Source organism: Poeciliopsis prolifica, unplaced genomic scaffold, assembly GCF_027474105.1.
Source record: "Poeciliopsis prolifica strain line A6 unplaced genomic scaffold, Auburn_PproV2 SCAFFOLD180, whole genome shotgun sequence".
Classification (NCBI taxonomy): Eukaryota; Metazoa; Chordata; class Actinopteri; order Cyprinodontiformes; family Poeciliidae; genus Poeciliopsis; species Poeciliopsis prolifica.
The window spans coordinates 20171-44106 of NW_026562555.1; the positions used below are offsets into that span (position 1 = coordinate 20171).

At 38.6% G+C, this 23936-nt stretch overlaps 2 protein-coding genes across 2 annotated transcripts in view; both read right to left on the bottom strand.

Moving 5' to 3' along the window:
* Positions 1-268: 268 nt before the first annotated feature.
* On the bottom strand, positions 269-2993 carry LOC129356594 (ADP-ribosylation factor-like protein 4C). Its single transcript, XM_055026168.1, has one exon. It carries the CDS (start codon positions 2756-2758, stop codon positions 1928-1930), a length of 831 nt encoding a protein of 276 aa, XP_054882143.1. The 5' UTR covers positions 2759-2993; the 3' UTR covers positions 269-1927.
* A 5616-nt stretch (positions 2994-8609) lies between these two features.
* The window catches only part of LOC129356596 (SH3 domain-binding protein 4-like), a 51324-nt gene continuing 35997 nt past the window's right edge, over positions 8610-23936 (bottom strand). Inside the window, exons 4-5 of the mRNA XM_055026169.1 lie at positions 10170-10358; positions 8610-9227 (exon numbers count right to left, since the gene is read on the bottom strand). Coding sequence (XP_054882144.1) covers positions 9003-9227; positions 10170-10358 — 414 coding nt within the window. The 3' untranslated portion in view covers positions 8610-9002. The remainder of the gene's footprint in view (positions 9228-10169; positions 10359-23936) is intronic.

Sequence of the window (23936 nt, forward strand, 5' to 3'; positions counted from 1 at the left end):
ATTTTAAAGCTGCAGAATGTAACTTTTAGAAAAACATTTTTATACATATTTGTTGGAACTGTCACTATGTTGTGACAGTATGGTATGAAACAGATAATTTGTGAATTGTCAGGATAACAAATTTTGCATTGCCTCAAAAATTAGTCTGAAAAATAATATATTTTTTGAAGATCATTTTAAACTGATGTAATGGTAATGACATAATAATGCAACCCCATTCTGCCAAAATAAATACACTTTATTTTCAAAAGAACATTTAACACTGGAAATGGTAAACTCAATAAACAAAACAACCGAAAACAAAAAAAGGACTCTCAGTGTCCATTTAACAAAAATTTACTTGAATAACAACTAAACACAACATCAAATAAAAACTACATTGAACCAAAAGAGTACAGAGATTAAAGTCTGTACAATATATTACCCTTCAATAATCATTAGATAGAGAAGATGGCCATATCAGACTCCTCAATCCTCCCTTACGCTAAGAAAAGGAGGAAGTGAAGGGTCAGTGGAGAGCACCAGAGTTTTTTATCCAGTGTCATCAATGCAAAGAGAAAAGGGCAGAAAGAAACCATAAAGCCGATCAATTAAAATGATGTTGATCATTTTAATTTATCATGCAATTATTTGATTTATTGTTTATCATGACTCATCATAGATCTAGTTCTTTCTGGTCTGGATTGGTGCATTTCTTCACATGGCAACAATAGTTACTCAGTGAGGAGGGGGAGGAGATCAGTTTATTCACAAATGATCTGTTGTCATAAGATATTGTTACGATATGGTGAGAGTTTTAATAAATATGTATGTTTTCCATAAAAGTTATGTAACTGCACCTTTAAGAGACTTTCTAACTTCTCTCCTAAAATCGCTCACATTAGTTGGCTAAAGTTTGATTGAGGCTGTCTGTTGTATGAATCCGCACAGTTAGCTAATAGTGAGTAAATACATAAAGATCATTTCCTGGAAGTTGGAAAAAAAACAGAGTTGATGCTGAAACACCACAGATAGCCTTTACCAAAACCCAGAGTAACTTTAACTGTGCTTGGCCTTGATTTGGAATATTTCTAAAGAATGTTAAGTTTATGCTATCTTTGTTTTCAAATTTTGTTTTGGTTATATCTATATCAAAAAATCCTATAGTCCTATAACTACAGATAAAAACATTCTTATCATCTCTTGTTTTATTTATTTATTGTTTTTGGGAACCTCTAAAATACTGTGTTAGCATTACATCCATTAATAAAAAAAACAGGGGCGTATAATTCTGTGTAAAACTAACACAGTTTTATTGGACATGCTACTAACAAAAAGATGGAGGACAAAGGTGGAAAAAACTGACGCAGGTGTATTTTTTTGGTTATCAATCTATGTGCCTAGACAACAGTATCAATCCACAACTTTAGCTAAAAACTTTTTACTTTCTTTGAATGTTAAACAGCAAACTTAGCAGGCCTCTAGTGGGAACATGTTGTTGAATCCCACAAATCTAACTATTTCTAGTTTCAGTTGCTCTAATAGTTACAGATCTGACTAGCTGTTAGCCTTCCATCCCTCTTACAATTTCCTCACTTTTATCCAACTCTTTGCAATATGAAATCTGTCTGCTAGAGGTGAGATAATATAACAGAATCTAAATTCAAAACATCCAAACTGTTACTTTCAAGATGAAACAGGCCAGCCCGTTTCTCTGACAAAGTTTCTGGATCATAGCTCTTTTTTGTTTTGGTTTAATGTTCTGTTCTCAACCCTGCAGCTTTCAGCTTTCTGTGTGCAAAAGCATCACTCAGAAGGGCTTAACAGGTTTCATTGGAAACACAGGATGGAAGAAAACAGAAATCAACCCACCTGGGTGCCACAAATGGCAGAACCCAGGATTTGTCACAGTAAGTCAGGTAGAAACCGAGTCCAGCTCCAGCCACTGTTACCGCTGCTTCTTCTTCTGCTTCAGAGACTTCCTCCTCTTCATGATCATCTCATACAGCTTGTCCATGCCCTCGTGAAGCCCCTCTCCTATGATGGCGCACGCGGGTTGAACGTGGTAGGTGGTGGAGGGCGCGAGCTCGTGCAGGGCCAGCTGCTTCTCGATGTCAGCCACTGGCAGGGACTTCGGCAGGTCCTGCTTGTTGGCGATGACCAGCAGAGGTGTGCCCTGGTTCTCCGTGAACTTCGTGACCTTATGCAGCTCGGTCTTGGCCTCCTCCAGCCGGTCCACGTCCACCGAGTCCACCACGTAGATGATGCCGTCTGTGCAGCGGCTGTAGGACTTCCACAGGGGCCGCAGCTTCTCCTGTCCCCCCACGTCCCAAAAGTGACAGCTGATGCCCTTCGCTGTGCCGTTACTCAGCCTGATCTTCTCCGTGTTGAAACCGATTGTGGGGACTGTGTTGACGAATTCATTAAATTTCAATCTATAAAGAACTGTGGTCTTACCGGCAGAGTCCAAACCCAGCATGACGATGTGAAGCGACTGGAAGGCAGATATGTTGGAGAAGCTGTTCCCCATTTTGATGCACCCTGCACCCCCTCCCACGCAGGAGGATTGGATCCACCCTCCCCCAAAACTGGAAATGAAGGTTCCGCAGCTCAGACTCGTTAATTCCCGGGTTGAGGTCGTAAAATTCCGCAGGTCGACAAACAGTGAGGGGCTTGATGGGCTGCGCTTGGCTCTTGGGAGCAGCAATGGAAAAGGAAGCGGCGTGCCTCCGCAGGACGCAACGCGCCGTTTATAAGTATTCCCCTCACGCACTTGCATCCATTTGATGACGAGGAAAACTCCACAGTTCAAACACTCCTTACAAATGCCACAGCTTTGAAAGACAATCACAAAATATATCTGTGATTCCCGAGATGTCAGCTAATATTTCCCAGAGGTGATCGTTATTAAGCATGAGGAAATCACACAGATCCAGCGGTCCAATAGCAACACAATTCCCTGCTGCTGCCTCGTCCTTCGTCGGCTCCGAGTCAGATATTCAACCCCTCCTCTCCAGTCGCTGCTGCAGCCGTTTCTGATGTGAGGCTGACAGAACATCAGAGACAGTCCTCGATACGCTCCACCCCTGCAGGACAGACACGTGCTGATGAGGCAGCATGCGAGCGCCTCACGAGCCTCCGATTAACCACAGAAGTCCCCAAACGTCTCACGTCTAAGTCATTCCTAGAACCCGACTGAACTGCCCGTGCAGAGGGGGGGGGGTGCTTGATAGCCTGCCCCTTTTATCCTTGATGCCCCCCCCTTTTTTTTAAATCATATCTTTATTGTTTCCCAAGAAAGCCCCTCTACATCACAGTGGGCATTTACATCTCCAAATTAACTTTGAAATAAGATATACAAGTAAACCATTGCCTCACAACAGTAACATCAAAGTGTAACTGCCCTTCCCTGAGAGGGATTTTAAAGTGATTACAAAGAGAGAAAGAGTAAAAAAAATAAAATAAATAAAAAACATACAAAAGTAAAAATGATCTACGCAGTATAGCTATCGTTGGAGAATGGATTGGTAAGAACGTCCATCAGGTCTTTAAAGATAAAATCAGGTCTCTTAGGCTGTACATAGTTCATCCAGATCTGCCACCAGTAATCAAATTGTTCAGTCCTGTGACTGAGAGAGGCTGTTATTTTTTCCATTTTATATATATTAAATGTTATATCCATCCAGTCATTTAAAGTAGGTTTCTCGTGTGATAACCATTTTTTTGTAATATTTTTTTTTACTTGTTAACAATGTAGCCATCAAATATTTGTTTCTTTTTGTGGCTTCCAGTGGCGGAGCCAGAGGGGTGGCCGGGGTGGCACTTGCCACCCCCAACAGACCCCTGGCCACCCCTACTGCCACTCCACTGGAAATGGTCATTTTAAAATATAATACTTATGAGATCGGCAAAGATTTGCCAGGAAAACTAATTTCCGACTGTCCCTGAAGGCAGCTCGATGCCCGACGCTGTTCATTGGTTAACTGACATGTTGGTTCCTGCTTGATCCAAAACATCCGCGGCTTTAGAGTTACACCATTGAGGAGTTCTGCAGGTATTAACATTTTACGCTCAGCAGTAACCGCTGTTACCTTCCTAATGAGAGGCGTATTAATTAATTTTAATTAATCTATTTTTAATTTTATTTTAGCTAGCTACAGAAAACTAAAAACTATAGTTTTAATAATAGTTAAAATAGTGTCTCTACCAAACAGTGATTGAGTCTAAATACCAGGCTCTTATTTTGTGTAGAGCCCAAATGAAGAGAGAAGGGAATATCTCCCAGTTCTTCTTAAAGAGGCAAAAACCAGGACCAGACAGAACCCTGCAGCAGTGACCAGGACCAGACAGAACCCTGCAGCAGTGACCAGGACCAGACAGAACCCTGCAGCAGTGACCAGGACCAGACAGAACCCTGCAGCAGTGACCAGGACCAGACAGAACCCTGCAGCAGTGACCAGGACCAGACAGAACCCTGCAGCAGTGACCAGGACCAGACAGAACCCTGCAGCAGTGACCAGGACCAGACAGAACCTTGCAGCAGTGACCAGGACCAGACAGAACCTTGCAGCAGTGACCAGGACCAGACAGAACCTTGCAGCAATGACCAGGACCAGACAGAACCCTGCAGCAGTGACCAGGACCAGACAGAACCCTGCAGCAGTGACCAGGACCAGACAGAACCCTGCAGCAGTGACCAGGACCAGACAGAACCCTGCAGCAGTGACCAGGACCAGACAGAACCCTGCAGCAGTGACCAGGACCAGACAGAACCCTGCAGCAGTGACCAGGACCAGACAGAACCCTGCAGCAGTGACCAGGACCAGACAGAACCCTGCAGCAGTGACCAGGACCAGACAGAACCCTGCAGCAGTGACCAGGACCAGACAGAACCCTGCAGCAGTGACCAGGACCAGACAGAACCTTGCAGCAGTGACCAGGACCAGACAGAACCCTGCAGCAGGGACCAGGACCAGACAGAACCCTGCAGCAGTGACCAGGACCAGACAGAACCCTGCAGCAGTGACCAGGACCAGACAGAACCCTGCAGCAGTGACCAGGACCAGACAGAACCCTGCAGCAGTGACCAGGACCAGACAGAACCCTGCAGCAGTGACCAGGACCAAACAGAACCCTGCAGCAGTGACCAGGACCAGACAGAACCCTGCAGCAGTGACCAGGACCATACAGAACCCTGCAGCAGTGACCAACCTGGAGAATCCAGCCAGGAGACTCCAGGCCCAAGTGTATCACCAGCGGGTTAGAGGCTGTGACAGAGAGTTATTAAGTATTAAAATCCAATAAGCCTAATTCTAAAGGTTAGCATGATGCTTTTTGCATTTTTTATTGTGTCTGTTTATGCATTTCCAATGAAGTTCCAGAGAGAAATGAGGGTGATACAGATTCAGAGTCAGACTCTGGGGAGGAAGACAGTGAAGCAGAAGGAAATGGCACTGAACTGCCCCCACCCAGCACAACCTATTGCACACCAGAAGCACCAGTTTATTTATTTATTTATTGTTGAGAATTAGTTTTTGGTCATATTCTGGGCTCTGAGTTTACATTTACATGTTCACTGGTCCATAGAGCCGTTTAACGTCTTGTTTGGTCATGGCAAATCTTTGTTAAATAAACCATTTTAATTTGAGTGTGTGAGAGAAAATATTTGTTTCCTTTTGTTCATCATTTGTATATGGACCCTCTGATGAAGCCTTGCTCACCCTTTGGCCACCCCTTGAAAAAAAAGTCTAGCTCCGCCACTGTTCTTGTTGGGGGGTACTTGGATCAGTCTTGGTTTGTGGCAGCTTGGCTAAAATATTTGAAATTTTGAGCCAAACGTATGTCAACAGTGTCACCTCTGACTTTGTTGTGCTGCCACACCTCCACTCTTGGCACTTTAAAGCAAGTCAGACCAACTTATCTGTCTCTTGACGACATAAGATCATCTCAATTACATCAAGGGCATCGAAGATGGAGACTTCCAAGGAAAAAAAAGTCACTTCCTTTTCTAAGGGAGCTCAGTAGAGGATTGTTGAGCTTCCAAAAAATGATTCATTTACAAAGGCAACTCAACCTTTGTATGTGAAAGTTATGGCATGTCGTTTGCCTCGGCTACTACACAAAGTTCTCAAGTTGGCCTAAACATGCTCACAAACTCATGATTTTGATAACGTTTAATACCTCCTTGTCTTAACTGCATGTTGACCAAATATAAAGCCAATAGATTTATATTATGTTTAAAGTTTGAGGTGTGTACACGTGAACATATATCATAATTAAATTGACCCAAAATGGCTGCCTCCCTGTACATTTTACAGCATACAACTAGGAGACTTTATTTTTTCTTGATTCCCATGGATCTACATTCGTACCAAGTTTCCGATCTTGATGACACACAGTTTGTCTTCTGTCAGAATAGGAACGTAGTGTAGAGGATCTTGGCCATGCCCACTGGCAATTGCATTAACTCATTTAATTACATGCAACATGAGGACAAGTTTTTGAATATGTTTCAGCCTCTAAATTTACAATTTTCAGTGGAAAATGATAATAATAATATAAACAAAACAAGTTATTTGCAGCTTTGGCCTAAAAATACGTCAGGCCTTCAGTATTCTGGGGCTGTCACCATTTTTTAAAATGATTTTTTATGTCCTCTATTTAACCAGGTAAACCTCGTTGAGATCTGGATCTCATTTTCAACAGGGACCTGACTTTCATCTGGACCTCCAGCCTTGTTCTTGCTCTCCAACTGCCTCTTCACATGACTTTGAGGTACAGAAAAGTGGGAGGAGGAATCAAAGGGGACAACACCATGTCCTGATTTGGTTGAAGTCAAACTTGTGGAAACAGCCGTCCATGACTGAGGTGGAAGGCAGGACATCTGTAGTTTGACAGGAAATCTGTGGATCACAGAAAGGTGGGATGTCTGTATGGTAGAGGGCAGGACATGATGATGATGATGATGATGATGAGTTTGTTCCTGAACTCAATGTGTTGAAGAATGTCTTCAGCTCATTTGCTCCATCTATGTCCTCCTTTTTGCGGTAATCTTGTTCATCTCTGACCACACATTTCTGCAATTTAATCTCCAACTTTGTTTGTTTGCAAAGTAAAGTACATCATATATTTTGTATAACTGTAGCAACAAGTGGTAATGACAGATAGACCAATCCCAATATGCATAAAATATAGTATAATTCATTTTCCCTTTAGTATGCTTCCGAAAAATGTTGTATTTTTGAAATTTTTATTGTATTACATTTGTAATTGAACCAAATACAAACTTCAAGAACAAAATATAAGAAATAAAGAACCAGTTGGTAACAAAGGCAACATTACCCAAAAGGTAAAATACATGAAAGCATTCTGATTATGGCTAAGAAATGTTTTTTTTATCTAACATTAATTTTTTTACTTTCCAACACATGGCAACATTTTTTGGCAGCAGGTTTTTATATCACCTTCCAAGTTTTTGAAAGTCTAATGTTCACCAAAAACAATGTCTGCTTGTAAAGGAGAGGAGAAAATGCAAACAGCTAGTTTACAAAATAATTGATATAGTGGATAGCAGGATGTAGCATTGAATGTTTGCATCTATTTGTCAGGGAAGCAGATGCAAAGATTTAAAGAAAGTAACTCAATGGATAAAGATTGTTGCGAGAGAATGTACAAGAATGTTTTACAATAATTAATGACAATACTAAACACACTGTGCAGAACAGTGATCAAACTGCATCTTTGGATAAACTCTTCTTCAGCATCACTGCTGTAGGCTGAGATTTGTCATGTTCTTGTTCTTTTAAAACTGGTACACAGTGAAATTTGGTTTTAGTCACATCAAAGTCTCATTAAAGCTAAAAATGTATCTGTCCTTGTTTAAAATGATAGTTCATTTTGATTAAGGCCACTGACGCAGTCACTCAGGAAACTACACTACAGCAAAGTGAGTGCCCATGGCCAGCCAACCAAAAATACCCTGAGAGCATCAAGGTTACAACAGAACAAAATCTAAAGCACTGCAGACCTGTCTTACCTCAGAGTTCCTGTGACCTTCAAGGTTTCGAAAGAAAGATGCCACAAACCTGTGCCATACATTTGCTAAAAAAAAAAAAGAAAAAAAGATCCTGATAATCCCAAAGTCTGTTAGAGCCCAGCCAGTAAACACTAAAACAGTGGTGAAACCTTTTGTAAGTTGTTCATCCTGTATCATTTGGTCAAAATCCATCAAAGAACTGCAGAAAGATTAATGTCACCCTTCCTTCGTATCCTGTTCAAACTCTGGACTGACTTCTTATTGACCCATAAAATAGTTCTTGCTCGAGCAACATCCTATAAAACTGTTGGATTACATTCAACAAAAAAGGACATTTTTTAAGGTTTTGAATTCTCAAAATGGAGTTTCCTCAACCACCATACCTCCTCCTTCAAACAAAGAGACGTCATTAACTTACAAAGTTAATCTTAATCAAACAAAGACGGAAAACTGGAAAAAGTGTTAAAAGTTATTTCAGCACACTCACAGTTACAAAAACAAAACCATCTCAAAAACCTTGAGCAAAGTCCTTAAACAGGGTCAAACCTTGTTGCAAATGATGAATGAATAATTCTTTTATTAAACTTGATTTAATATCTTCCATACCAACAAGACAGAGTGGTGCTGAATGTCTGAAGTCAGAAGGACCATGACCGGAAAAGATCATTATGGTTTCATGTACATATGAAATACAGAGTGAGACTGTAACATAGAGACTGTATAGAGACTGTAAAACGTCTTAGTTTGAAAAAGTGATCCTTCAATTTGAAACACAGTACTTAATCAAAGGTTTTAAAGTTTTGCTCTACAAAAAGTTTGTGCTAAAAACTAGAGTTGAAAATACTTACATGTGCAACATGTCATTGTCTGTAGTTCCTAGGGTGTGTGTGTCCTAGGGAGACCTTAGGAGAAGTCTGTTTGGGTTCCACCAGACAATGAACAGAAAATACAGGCATTCAAGAAGAGTCAGTTGATGTGCAGCTCAAACTCAGAAGGCATTGTCATCCTGAGAAGCAGAGCTGAAGGCGGAGCTCCGCAGGAGGTCCAGGCAGTTGACCAGGATTAGCGTGCCGGTGGGGTGCTTCCAGCGTTTGGTGATGGGGCTCTTCATCTTGTCCAGGCCCATGTGGAGCTCCTGGATCACGTCCCTGTAACTGTCGCCGATCTGAGCAGCCCACGTGACCAGGAAGTCATACGCTGGCTTCCACATGGCCTGTGGACATGAAATGCAAATATTGCATGATGTATTAAGCATGACTCCTGCTGGCAATGACTAAGAAGGTTTTCATACCCATTGAACATTTCCACATTTTGTTCCCATGAAATCAATCAAGTTTGTAGAAGCATTACTGAAATTACAGCTTCAAATCTTTTGGGTTTTGTCTCTCCAGACTTTACACAAACAGTCAAATTCTTGCACATTCTTTGGATGGAGAATATTTGGAAGATAATCTAGATTGAATTAGGTTCTCCCTTTAGTATCATCCTCTATATAACTTCATAATGGCAGCATCATGTTGTGCTCCCATAACATGATGCTGCCATTACCATGTTTCACCATGAGCATGAGGAAAAAAATTCAGTTTGGGTGATATTTGACCTTTTTCCACAGGTTTGCTCTCTTCACTAAGTGGCTCAAGAAAAACTGAAGAGCAGACTACTTTATGTTTTTCCTTTAACTAGACTTGCATAATATTAAAAACACATTAAATCTGTGATATTATTGTAGAATTATGCAATGATAATATTAATTGCAGTTATGCTACATTATGTTCACTCTTCCTTTATTTCTATGTCATCATAAAAGATGACTTTTTTCTACATATATTGTTCCTTTTAACTTTTACTGTACATTAAGCACAAGTGCTTGAGTTAAGCAAACTATTATCAACAAAATCTTGGGGAATCAATCTGACTTTAACTTATTGATTAGCAAAACCTAGTAGAGTCCTAAATAGATGACACTTAAAATATAATATCTCATCAACTACCACATCAAGTGTGTTTGTTTAAACTCTGTTGTGTGTTGGTCACAAACCTTCAATAGAATACATCAAAATTTGTGCTGATTAATCCCTTTTGTTTTTTAATTGAACTGAATATGAAAACATTCAATGGATACTTTAGCAACAACAACAAGTTCCAACAGGCCTACTTCACTGTCCACCACGCCATGCTTGTCACGGTGCGGTGCCTCATAGGCGTCCATCTGCTGCCGGGAAACCTTTGCCAGCTTCTCAGCTAGGTCCCTCCATCGTCCGGCCACCTCCACGGCGGTGGTCAGAAGGACAAAGTCCATGACAAGCCTGGCCACGAGACCCTGACAATCCATCTTCAACAAAGCCTGCAAAGAAACACAATTTCAGACCAAAAAAATCTGAATAAAGTAGCTTTAATGGAGGTAAATTTAGTCATTTCTCATTGCTCATATCTTCTTCTTGAAACATTTCACCTTTATCAAAATCTAAAAACTCTATAAGTTTTCATTTCAAATGAGCTTTTTCAGCTTCTCACAAATCCACACTTATCAAAAGTGCCCCCCTTTCCTAAAAATACTTCCTCTGATCTCAACACAGACGGGTCTCAATGACAAAGACGCAGTCACACAATCATCATGCTTCAACTCAACAGAGCAAAGCTGACTTTAATGTTCTCATTTGGACCTTGAATGAATGTGTGGAATGACAGGATTTTAAGAGAGCATGAGGGAAGTGGGTAGGAAGGGTTAGGGTAAGTGAAGCATGTGAACTTCATGCTCCAAAAGTCTCCCTCGTTCTTGAGATGAGACAAGACCAGAGAATGACATAGTGTCCAATCTAAGAGACAGCAGAATGAAGAGCAGTTCAGACACAAGTATATCTATCAATTTCACTAGTAGGACACTGTGCAGATTGTTGGTTTGCCACTGGATCGATAAACATTGAGGGAGAAGAAGAACTTTAGTTTTGGCAGAATTTTCCTATTCAGTTTCCCAGTAACAAAGTAAAGTGAACACTTCCTGTTCCTACATGAAGTTTTTTTGTTGAAAACTTTGTGCTTCTGAGTAGTGTTAGTGAAATGTATCTGCCAAACACAGATAGTTTGACAAATTCAATCAAATAATAGCTTTGCAAATCTGGAGACTGAGACGGTGCTTATTCCTGTTTGCAAAGCAGTTCAAGCTCAGTCAGAATGCATAAATCATGTGTGAACATCAATTTTCATGTCTGCAGCTTTTCTTCCAGGATTTTCCTCTATTTTTAGCTAAATTCCCAACAACTATGACCACCTTCTATATTCTTGTACATATTGATTTTCTTTCATCAAGAAAATCAATATGTTAATCAAAAAATCTGTTTTTCACTCAACATTGTTTATGGCGCTGGGACCTCCAATATTCAACACATTTGACTCTAAACAACTAACAGGTGTTTTTTTTCTTCTTTTTGTGTACACAAAAATCCTCTGGGAAAGGTCAGCTCTAATTTATTGGCCAATACTTGTATCACTTCTTTTGTAAACAGGGGCATCATGGCAGTTATCTGAAAAGAATTATAAATCCACCACTAAGTGTCCACACAGTCAATGCAAATAATTGCTGGATGAATCAATTTTGAGAGCTGTCCCTGATGGATTTAGTCCTTGTATTTTATTTAATCCAGCAATAAAGCTAACAGATGAGAGGCACCAGCACCTCTCCTGACCCACGAGAAACAAGGGTGTAAAGAAAATGGATGGATGGATAATAAAGAATTATAGCAACTTTATTATCTTCCAATAGAGTTGCTAAGCTTTAGCTCACTGTTAAACTGATCATAGTTCGACATCGTTGTTGAAGCCATTACTGTAAATGACCTTATTAGTATTTTGTGTTTCCTCATTTAAAAACGAGTATTTGTTAACATAAGAATTTATGCTTTTATTTTGAAAGGGTTTGAAACGGAAGAGTGGTGAAGTGTGACGCCAACGTTAGACAATTAACTGACAATTAACTGACAATTAACAGCTGGTCATCGCGCAGAAAGAGAGAGCGCTCAGGTTGGAGTGAAGCTAATAAAGGAGTGGTTCAAATACAGTTGGTTGGTTGGCGCTTGGTTGATGGGGAACAAGGTGAGAGTTTTTAATATGTAAATATATATTTAGTTTTACTGTAAAATGTGTAATTTGCTTTGGGTGTGACGGTTGTGTTATTATACGGCACTAATATTCGTTAATTAACCGTTAATAGTTAATATGTTGCACTTTATGACAGGTTTAATTACAGAATGTAAGAAAAATGATTTATATGTTAAAGTAAAATGTGAAAACAACACTGTTTGAGTTATTAATGTATTTTATTTGTATGTTCTGTAGCTCTTACGGTGTGTTCACATAAAAAGGCATTAAATAAACGTTGTGAACCATCAGTTTGAGAGATCATCCATTCAACCGGGACGCTACAATTACAGCAGATTTGAGCTTTGCATAGAGTGATGTTGAGCAACCAATAGGCAGAAGTTGAAGCCTTAAGATAACTCCACTCCTCATTTGCATAATGAGGCAGAAATGCATCTGGCAACGTAAAAAGAGAACAGAAGGACATGTAAAACAAGAAGAAGAAGAGAAGAAGAAGAATAGCATTTATTGTCATTGAACAGGATTCAACGAAATTTCTATTGCAACTCCCGTGCAAAAAGTCAAAATATACAATATTAAATAAACAAACACACAATAATAATAATATATACAACTAAAATTAACTAAAGACAAAAATCTATGTATAAGGAAAAGGCAATACAAAATACATACATTTCTTGAAAAACATACTGTATGTACATTTCTTAATGAAAACACGAGTAAGGAAAAGGTCAAACAAAATGCTTTTAGGGTTAGGGTCTGCTTTTTTTTTTAGTCAGGTTAGTTTCGGTCATCCATTAACAACTGCCTGAAAGTGAAAAAATAACTGCAAAAATCCTACTAGTTGTACAGCATCCTCAACCAAAGAATTCTGGAATAGAGTCTAGAAAAAGAAGAAATCAGAACTAATGTAATAGAACATGCAGTTACCATGAGTACCATGTTGGAGTAGAATTCTACAAATATGACAATATTTCCCCCCCTTTTTTGAAACAATGCAGCATCTACAAATGTGCTACAAAGATCATTCTGGATTTCCTGGAGTCTGACACCAACTGAAACAACATGTGGAGCTGCTGTCTAATAGACACTATATAGTCTCAGTGCAGCACAAAATTGATGAGTGCAACACTAGGGTCCATCTCCAAGTTTAAAAAAGATCTGGTGTCAACTTTAATGGTTTCTTATAAAGTATTAAGCACTGAATAATTCTGAACGGGAATCACTTGATGTTGCAAACAGAATAAAAGAAAACAACTCTAGAGACTCAAGATTCACTGTTGTGGAAGAATTCAAACTCTGTGCTGTGTTTTTCCAAAATGTCAACTGGTCTCAGTATTAGGTGACTAAAAGAGCATGTGTGAAAGTCTAGTTAAATACCAGCTTCCACCAGCTCGCCATTAGTGCAGCTCCCAAACATAGAAATCGTCACTTGTCACAACTTGAGAATTCCTCCAGACATGTTTTGAGAAATTATGCTGGACTGGAAATGAACTAAGTGGGCGTTTCGATCATAGGTGGCCACATACACAAATACACACACACACAAACAGAATCTGTACATCTCCCAACCCTCACTCTGACCTGCAGAGACCCTTTTTGATAACTTATTTTGTCTGTCATCTGGCTTCCATTTTTCTCCTCTGCAAATAAACTGACACTCAATCTCACTCCAAACTCCTCTTGATAGTTTCTATTCATCTTCATTTTTCACTTGACTTGTCCTCTTGCCATCCCCTCCCACTTACAGTCTCCATCTAAACCACAATGTGGCTTTTGAAATTGTGTTTCTTACCCACTTCTGCATTTAAACATTTTTCTGATCTCTTTTGTTTTGTGAAAAGCAACCTTGGAACCAAAACCTTGAAAAAATTAAAGATCGAGACGCCATGAAAACGCTTATTAGGTATTGTAAACCAGCCCTGCACCGGCTCCTGAAATCAGCCTGCATCTCCTGAGAGCTGCAGGCTTTTGCAATCATTTTGTCAATTATTCTAAAAGCAGCAAATGCTCCCACCAGCTTCAGAAGGAGGAGACAGCAAATGAAGCAAGCCAAAGGAAAAAAAAATTATAGACAAAATGAGTGGAAGACACCCTCTACTGTTCTTTTGTGGCATAAAGAATTTCTTCCACTCCTCCCATTCTTTGTACTTGGTCTAAACCAGTGTTTCTCAATTATTTTCCGTTACGCCCCCCCTAGCAAGAAGAAAACTATTCGCGCCCCCCACTCCCCACCGTGACTATCCATTTCTGCATAACATTTTTTCCTTATTAACATTTTTTTCGCTGAAAAAACTCTAGCGGCTTATCGGCGTGATTGGGATGTAACGTATTTAAGTGACGCGCTAATTTATTTGGCTTCATGCTGTCCGCTGCGAGCATTTTTAGACACAGCAAACACACCGGTCTTTCCTCTTCTCCAACTGTAGTCACAGTGAAGCCAAGCGCTAAATACGCTTCGTCGTATTTCCTCTTCTTAGCTTTCGGTTGACTTTCTGTTGTCTCATTATCTTTGTCTCTCTCCGCTTTTCTTTTCATCCCTGTGAAAAACTTTTTCATGTTGGGGGTTGTTGAATAACGGAGGCCATAGACAGAACGCAGTCGGAGCTTTTTGTTGACTTAACACTGCTAACCAAGGCAAACCTGTTGTCTTGTAAGTCGTAAAATGTTGCACTGTCGCAAACGTGACAGAAGTAACAATGAGAGCGCCACTGCTGCCTACTGTGCGCAATTACACTTTATACTAGTTCGGCCAAAAAAATGCCTGTTCCCCAGGATCACACGCCCCCCCAGGTATCGCACCGCGCCCCCCAAAGGGGGCCCGCCCCACTATTTGAGAAGCACTGGACTAAAAGTTGGCTGTCTTAGTGGTCTAGTGCCGCATCAGCCTAACTCCTGCTTTTTAATGATGTAAAACGAGTTGCTACCTTAGCTCTGATTATCTGAACTCAGCCAGAAGGACAAGGTTTCATTTGCAGTTACTTCAATCTTATCTAGAGATATTTTTAAATTGTAATTTTAGACAGAACTTTAAACTAAAGAATCAAACATGAAAGTCTAACTTTAGATGTACTCTAAAATATAAAAGCAGAGTTAGTTCTTAGAGTTTATACTGACAGTGTGTGTTAAGATGTTTCATGCAATTAGTATTATTTATTAAGATTTGATGTTTTAATGTGTGGACTTTGATTTTTATAGATTTATTGAATGATGGCCAGTGTAAATACTTATCAAAATGAATGGCCATTCGGATTTGATCTTTTTTTCTTTTGATGTTTGTTGCACAAATTCAAATATATACTACATATTAACCAACAATTCAATAAGTGAACTTGTGTGTTTCTTCTTAAATACCTCTTATAGAGACTTACTTACATCTTCTGACAACGAGCCCAACTTATATGAAACTGACTAAGTTTGCTATTGGTTCACTTTCCCTAAAGAAAAACTACAATACACTTCTAGTTGCTGATAAGGACTCCATTGCTAAAGCTAACAAATGATAAATGCTAAGCATTCATATTAAGTAAAATATAATCATACTCAAAGCAATCAAAAATGGTTATATTTTCTCTAACAGGTAATTTCTCCTCTTCAGGGAGCCTAAACTGTATGAACGGAATGATTGAAATATACTATGAAAATAATTAATTTGCAGAATCTTATGGACAATGTCTTGATTCAGTCCAATCTTTCATCCTGTATCTCCTGTAATCTAATATTCTACTACATCCACTCTGAATGTTTTGCTTTCTGGTCTTCATCATCATGCTTTTAATGCAGCTTCTGGTTTTCCTGCCCAACTTGTGCCTGATTGGTGTGTTAGCTTTTTGATGTCCACCCTGTGAGGTGGTGCTTCACCATTTCCCTCATGGTTGTTATTGTGTGTAAAATTTAGTGAAATCTTAAATGGCCACCCTAAAAACAATCAGTTGCATAATTGCAGATTACTAATTTGTATTTGTGAACAAACTCAAAGATTCAGACTGTAGCTGTGGTAAAAAAAAAAAATCTAACTCTGAATATTGTTCTTTGAACTTTTACAAAATAAACTTGGCAGCTCCTTGAAGTCTTACATTTCATTTTACAATATTTTAATTGTAAAGATTTGAAACAATTAAATCAAATTTAGCAGCATTGGTAATAAGCGATAAATGAACTGAACCATCATTAAGCTTTTGGAAAAGCTCTACCTCTAATTTGTTGGGTATCTATGGAGCTAAATTGGGGCCATATAGTTTGCTCAAAAGAAAAAAAAGTTTAAAACTGAAGAAAAAAGATTTGAAACTTAAATATAGTTTTGAAATAAAAAAAATTAACTGATCAAAATTTCAAATTGAAAAAAAATTGAAACTAAAAAAGTTTTTAACTACTGAAACCAAAACTATTTTTCAGACTCAATTTAGTTTTTTTTTTAGTTTCAGATTTTCAGTTTCAGTTTCAAACTTTTGACCCAGTTTTAGATCAGGGGCAGGACCTCCTCAGATGACAGTGTGGAATCATGACTGACAACTTAAAATAGTGACCTGGTCACTGTTGCATTTAGGGACTATGGGATTTGGAAATGTCTTTAAAGCATCACTTATCTTCTGTGTATATAATTAGCTTTTAAAAATAACATGATTCCTCTGAATCATGTTGGAGGTCTAGCTGCTTATATCAACACATCCACAAATATCAGTGAAAAAAATAGAATATTGACAATAGTAACATTTCAAATATTAAATATTAACATTTCCCAGATGAGGTGAAACATCTGGTGATGCAGACAATCTAATCCTGAGTAGAATTGAAAATAATTCAAATTCTAGCTGTATTTTAAGTACAACGTGAGTGATAATGTAATTTTAGATCATTTAAATTTTTAGCTTAGAACAACTTAAAAGTTAGACTTTATGTAGAATTTAGTCAGAGTTTTGAATTATTTATTAGACAAAAACAAATGATTTGAGTAAGAGGGACTTAAATTTATGATGTAGAACATACTTTATGAATTAAATAAAAAAGTAAATTGAGTTGGATAAACGTAATGAATTGATTTGGATTATCACAATATATTGATTATGATGAACATAATAAATTGAGTTGGTCAGACGTAGAATACGAAACTGACATTGAACTCAATTGTTACAAGTACAGTCAAAGTAAACAGTTTCTTTAAGTTCATTTAATTCAATTAATTTTAAGTTAGTTAGATTTGTAACGTTTAAGTTAATTGAGCACAAAAAAGCAAGTTGTGATCATTAACCAAATTGAATTAATGTAAATAAGTCCATTAAATAAACTACATCTAAAAACACTTTTTCGAGTGTGATGTCAAAATATGTAGATGTAATATGTAGATGCTCAGAGATTATTTTTATTAAGATAGCTGAAGCTTCAATTCCCACAATATGGGGAAGAAGAAATAAAAAAACATCTATTCCTTGGTGGAATGAGGTAGTGATGGGTCCGGCAACACCGATGCATCGGTGCATGTGTCAAGCTCATAGACAAAACCCCGTGTCAGTGCACGTATTGATTTCAGCAAGTCACGTGACGATACAGAAACTGTTTTGAGATGCCGTCCTAACTGTGTTTATAAGGAAGCGAATCTGTCAACAAAATGCATTTCCCCGTCAGATAAAACGTCCTGCAGGGTGTGGTGTGCTGCGTGGTGGTGATCACGCAACACACCGGATCTAAAATCTGGCATATTCAACATTGTCTTGACCCTTTTATCACAGGCTGTGGGGATTTCCCAGAAAGCAGCCTGTTGAATGTGACAGGTAGCCAATCAGAGAGCGCAGTGACGTAAGAACAGAGGGAATCCCAAACAGTTGACATGGCAACTGAGAGTCCGGTGGACATCGAAGGTGATATTTGGAAATGTTTATGAATATATAAAGGTAAATATGTTTGCCATATGTGGGTTATGTTTATTCAGTTAAAAATGCTAACTACGAACAAACATGACTCACCTCCTAATCATAGTGCAGCAAATAGAGCGGCTGCTCCCGCTGTCTTTTATCAAACGCCTTTTTATTTTGTAATGTCTTTTATTGCTTAAAATTAATCCACAAACTATCACTACTGCTTCTACATCGTCATCTGTGTTTGATTATTATAAATTCATGTATGATATGTTGATAGTTTCACTGGATTTTCTTTTGGAATCGGTTCTTGTGGCGTGTTGCTCCTGCCGTGTGGCTGGACACACGAACCGACCGAACCTGTTGGTCTTTATCGGCTCTGTGGTCACAGAGGTTTGGAAAATCAGCCGACAATCCATAAATCGTGCCGAGTGAACCAGACCTAAATCTCACAAGCTCTACTCCTCTCATCTCGTCTCACTGTCCAGCGCTCTCTGACTTAATTATTTCTTGGCGGCCCGGTGGTTGGGGGACCACTGGACTAGGTCATCAAATCAGTCTGTCAAGCACGTTGCCTGTAGGGATTCCTAATGTCCAGCAGGTGTCAGTATTCAGTGACACAGTATCGACACAGTATCAATACAGTGTTGCTATGGGTCGAAATGCTTCATGACGCCTCATTTACCCATCAGTAGAATGAGGAATATAGTAATGCTATAAGGAAAAGAAATAGTTTTCAGGTTGAAAAGGAGGAATGATACTTTTGAGGTATTAATTCAGTGTAAAAGTCCACTGACTGTAAGGATTTGAGTTTTTCAGTTGAGTTTCCGTGTTGTCCTGTCGACCCTTGAATGATCCCAGCTGTGTCTACTCCCCTTGATTACCCCCTGTGTATCTATACCCACCTGTGATTCTTGTTCTCTGTCAGGTCCTTGTCTAGACTGTCTAGTTGTCTCTTGTCTGCTGTCTATTGATTACCGTTTACCAGTTGCTGCTGGAGACAAGCTCCTAGTTTTTTCTCCTGTGGTGCCTGGATTTTTGTCCTTCTTTTTATCATGAAAGCATCATCACTACTCAACCACGTGGGTCCTCTCCTTCATCCTCACATCTATTCATGACACTGGCTGGAGTTAGGAAAACTTAGAGCAGCTAAGAAGCCATGTTTTAGGCATTATTGTAATTCTACAGTTGTCTGAGGTATGGAGAATTATTAGGAAAATGAATGGTGTTAGGAATAATTGTTTGTTACCTATTCTAAAATGTAATGGCTGTTAGTAATAAAAAAATGCAGTCATTGGTAAAAACTTTAAAGTAATTCAGACAATGTATCTGAAGTTTATAAACGGTTAAAAAAAGACTTTAGCTGAGAATCACTGTGATTTAGTTTCATACTAAAATTTACATTTGCCTTTTACTCTTTATGGGCTGTAAAAAGCTATATTTAATCCAAAACAGTAATGCCTGACGTATCATATGTGAGACATGAGCGCATGAATTTTCAGCCAGTCATTTCATGGTGTGGGCCACAAAGGGTTTTAACACCGGGTGAAGATGGAGTCTGTCATACAATGTAAGTGACATATCCATGCTGCAAGATTATTGCTGGATTATGGATACACTCAGTTATAACTCCTGTTGAAACTTGGTAAAAATGTGACAGTCTTCAAATTATAGGCCTAGAACTTATGTCTCTTATGGAAAACAATTGTAATAAATAGGTCGTCATATACTGTTGAAAGTAAAAACTTATTTTGCCCTTTTCAAAGTGGCTTTCATATAGGGAGAAATATGATGGATGCAATACTGTGCTTGGAGTCAAAAGTAAAGAAAGCTCAAACAAAGAAATAAAAATAGCTATGTTCTCTGACATAGAAAAGCCTTATGAAGGAGCGATTATTGATTAAACTAGCAAAATCTGACATAATAGGTAACCTTTATAAATGCGTTTTTGGATTTTTTTTTGTTTGGGAGGAAAATAGAAGTAAGAGCAGGAACTGCTTACTCTAGTGTAGCATTTCTCAACGAGGGTGGTACTCTTGTTTGGTGTCTGATTTTCAAATATTTAATGTTTTATTGCAGATTTGTATATATGTTTTCACAGTGCTGTGATTATGTCAAAGCAGCAACTTATATTAAAACATGTTTTATTGTCCATCTGGCTGCTGCTCTTAAAAACATGTAATTATTAAAATCAACCTCACTGTATATCCCACAGAAAAATGAATACATTTAAATCATTTTAAAAAATCCTCCCATGGGTAATGCCAGATAGAGAATGTGCATTTTATAGAGTTAACATCGATTAACAAGATGGAAGTGATCCGGTATGAAACGTCAGTACTAGAGCACTTTTGAATTTCATCAGAATAGCGGGATTGTTATCGTTGTTTTGAAAGGTTTACGTCAGTCTGCTTTTCTCCATCAATATGCTCCCAAGCACTCCACACGACGAGCGCCTTGTGCAAAACTCTGAAATCTATTCAACTCAATTAATTATGATAATCGAAGTCAATTTATGAAGTTTTTTTAAACTGAATTTAATAAGTGTGTTTAAAATGACAAATTTAAGTCAGTCCTACTCAAATAAATGAGTAAACAATCTTTTTCCAGCAGGATTTTTTGAATGAGGCAGCCTTTGTTTGAGAGTATTTAGACAGGAAAATTGGTAATGACAGAGAAGAAAGACATGCAGCAAAGGTCATCAGGCCAGAATCAAACTTAGGACACCCGTGTTGACTTCTTTCCCAGATCTTTGTGGTACAGATTGACAATTTCATCTAGAGGACAACACTGATTCACTGTATAGCTTGAACACCTCTGGATAAGACACATTGAAAAACTGGACTGCTTTACTTCTCAATTTACCATCTAATTCCTACATCAAAGCACTCAAGATCAGATATCTTTCAATGTCAGTTCAAGAAAGTCTGGGACTTTATACTCCATGACTAGAAAAATAAAAGATAAAAACATTTAGAAACCACAAACTGGTTATGAAATGCTCATACATGCTTCTTTCTTTGCATGGTAACACTGAATAATTAGGCATTGTTCAACATCAGATCTACGTTTTTTTACAAACCAGTGTATGAACAAAATATTCTTGCCCATAATCTGATAGTTTGAGGCACAGATCCGACCCCTCCTCCTCATGGACCGGTGACTGATCATCATGGAGGCAGAAACTGAGTCATTATTAGATCGAGGGCAGCCAGACCAGTTTACTTTGCTAAATTATTATATGTAGCTAAATATTATTGTGGGTGGGGCACAAATAGGCCTTCTGGCACACAGATAAATAAAAACTCAAAAAGGGGCATCAAGGATAAAAGGGGCAGGCTATCAAGCAGCCCCCCCATCCTTCCCCCCTCTGCACGGGCAGTTCAGTCGGATTCTAGGAATGACTTAGACGTGAGACGTTTGGGGACTTCTGTGGTTAATCGGAGGCTCGTGAGGCGCTCGCATGCTGCCTCATCAGCACGTGTCTGTCCACTGGGATTGACACTCAACTTTAAAGAAATCCTACAATTTCATGATAGAAAAAACATTCAAAATGCCTTCAAATATTATGACCGGAAATACTTAAAATTATACTGAGAGTAATTGTTTTAAGTTGTTATGAACATAAATTAATATTCTTTTTAGAAAACAAATGCTTACTCTTTCCCATCTCTCGCTACATATACATGCTCATCTTGTCTGAAGCCTGAAAGTCACAAGCATCAAGACAGGAGTCTGAACTTCAGTGTTTTTGTTTAATAAGAAACCAATCAGTAAGATCCATCATGCAAATAACAATTTCCTTAATTTTTTTATTAGTGTAATCCCAGAAAAATATCGTGTCCATTCCAGTTGACGAGGGCTCTGAAGGAGTTGAAATCATGGAGGGTTAAAATACATGAATCTTTATTTATCAGATTAATGATATGATGTAGCATGCGGTATGAGCACAGCAGACTGCTTCCAACATCAGCGTTCAGAGAAGAGACCATGGAACCTTGAAGATTTGACTGCTTGTGTGAGGAATGGTTCAAAATCACTTGTCTTTTCCTCCGTATAGAAGGAAACTTGAATAGTCATTACCATCAGAGACTTTTGTAAAAAGTATGAAATAAATATCAGTCAGCATGTTCCGTAGTTTCTCTTGTTATTAAATTCACTTCTGACCTTGTTTTGGTTTCTTTCTAGGTATGGATTAGTTGGGTTGCTACACCTGGTGGAAATTTCATGTTTATAGCACCTTTAGAAATATTTTAACTGTGAAAAATTTGATGTGTTCAATACTTATTTTACCTGCCATAAATGTTTTTTTAAGTAAATTAGCATGTACACCTTTATTAAATTTTACACACGTTTTGACTGGGTTGTTTATCTAATTGATCAAATATTAAACTCTGCTTGTAAACGCAGCACTGATGTTCCATTTTCCCAACAGACATAGCGGTTGAAACACTGCAACACAAAGGCGGCTCCTCAGCGCAGCCACGCTGCTTTTCATCTGCTTCTCTTTTTTCTACAAATATACCATCAGCGCCAAAACACTCACGGGAAAACTATGAGTCTATTCTCACTGTTAAGACACTCACATTCATTTGAAGGGAGAAGATGATTCCATACAACAGCATTTAAATCTGCACCTATTTATACTGTAGCACACACACTGAAGCTCACTTTAATTTTCTTATTTTATCTTTTCCAAAAAACAGAAAAGTTCTCAGAAGAAACAAGATTTTGTGATTTTAAAATGGATGGATTGCTGTATGTCAGAAAAAGCCTTTCATAGATGGCATATTTTTTTCCACTATCTTTTATTATGTTCTCTTCCATACCACAGATTCTGTCTATAAATGGGTCTAACTAGTGTTTACAACTTTGGGTAAATTGCAGTGTGGCTGTTCTGTGTAACTTCAACTGTTGTACAAATCTGACCTCTGTCAGAGACTCTCAGGGCGATTATACACTGATTGTGAAACATTGTGAAATTGTGACAAAGGCTCTCCTCGTGGTTTTAAAGTTTTAGATGAGCAAAAGATGCCAAGTTTTACAGTAGACAGTAGTCATATGCCATAGAAACCTCTTTCCACTTTATGAATGCATTTCATTTTCTTTAAATGATCCTTCCAATGATTCAAAGAAAAATAAAAGAATAAAAAAATATTCTGTTGGTTGAAAAGACAAAAAGGAACAATTTGGAAGCTGCATGCCATGACAGACAGTGAAAACTAAGAGCATTACAGAAGCATAGAAGAACAGATTCAGACACAGTGGCGTTAGATTTATGGTTGCTTTGCTGTGCCAGGACATGAACCACTGGTCATTATTTGCACCATGAATTTTGCTGTCTGCCTATGATCAGGAAGGAGGTTCCAAAGGACAAGCTCCACCCCTCAATGGTTGAGAAAAAAAACTAAATGAATGTTTTGAAGTGGCCAAGTCAAGCCCTGAACTCAGATTTGAGCTACCTTAAAACAGGCAATTCATGTTCAAAATCTGTCAGGATTTGAATTTTCTGTGTGTTTATTTTGAGTTTCTGTGTCTCCGTGATGTCCTGTCTCCCCTTGATCATTCCCAGGTGTGTCTCGTTTCTGTGATTTAACCCCACCTGTGCTCTTTGTTCCTCATCGGGTCCTTGTCTCAGCTGTCGATTCAGTCGTCAGTCATTTGTCATCGTGTGCTGTCTATTCTGTCCATCTGTAAAACCTGTTGCTACCAGTGCTGAGCCTTTGCTTTCCGCTCTGCTTTCCGCTCTGCTGTGCTGGCAGGATTTTTGGACTGTTTGGATCTGTGTTGTACCATCAACCATCATTTTTCATCTCATCCTGTGTGTATAGCATCTGTCTCACCACCTCTCACTACATTTCATGACAAAATCTTTCTAATGTGGTTTGATTAAAACTATTCTGCAGAAAAGGATGGACCAAGATTTGTCTATAGTAGGGGTGGGCACTCCTGGTCCTGCAACTCTTGGATGTCTC

Coding starts and splice junctions, on each gene's coding strand:
- LOC129356594 (XM_055026168.1), bottom strand. CDS start 2,758: ATGCAAGTGCGTGAGGGGAATACTTATAAACGGCGCGTTGCGTCCTGC.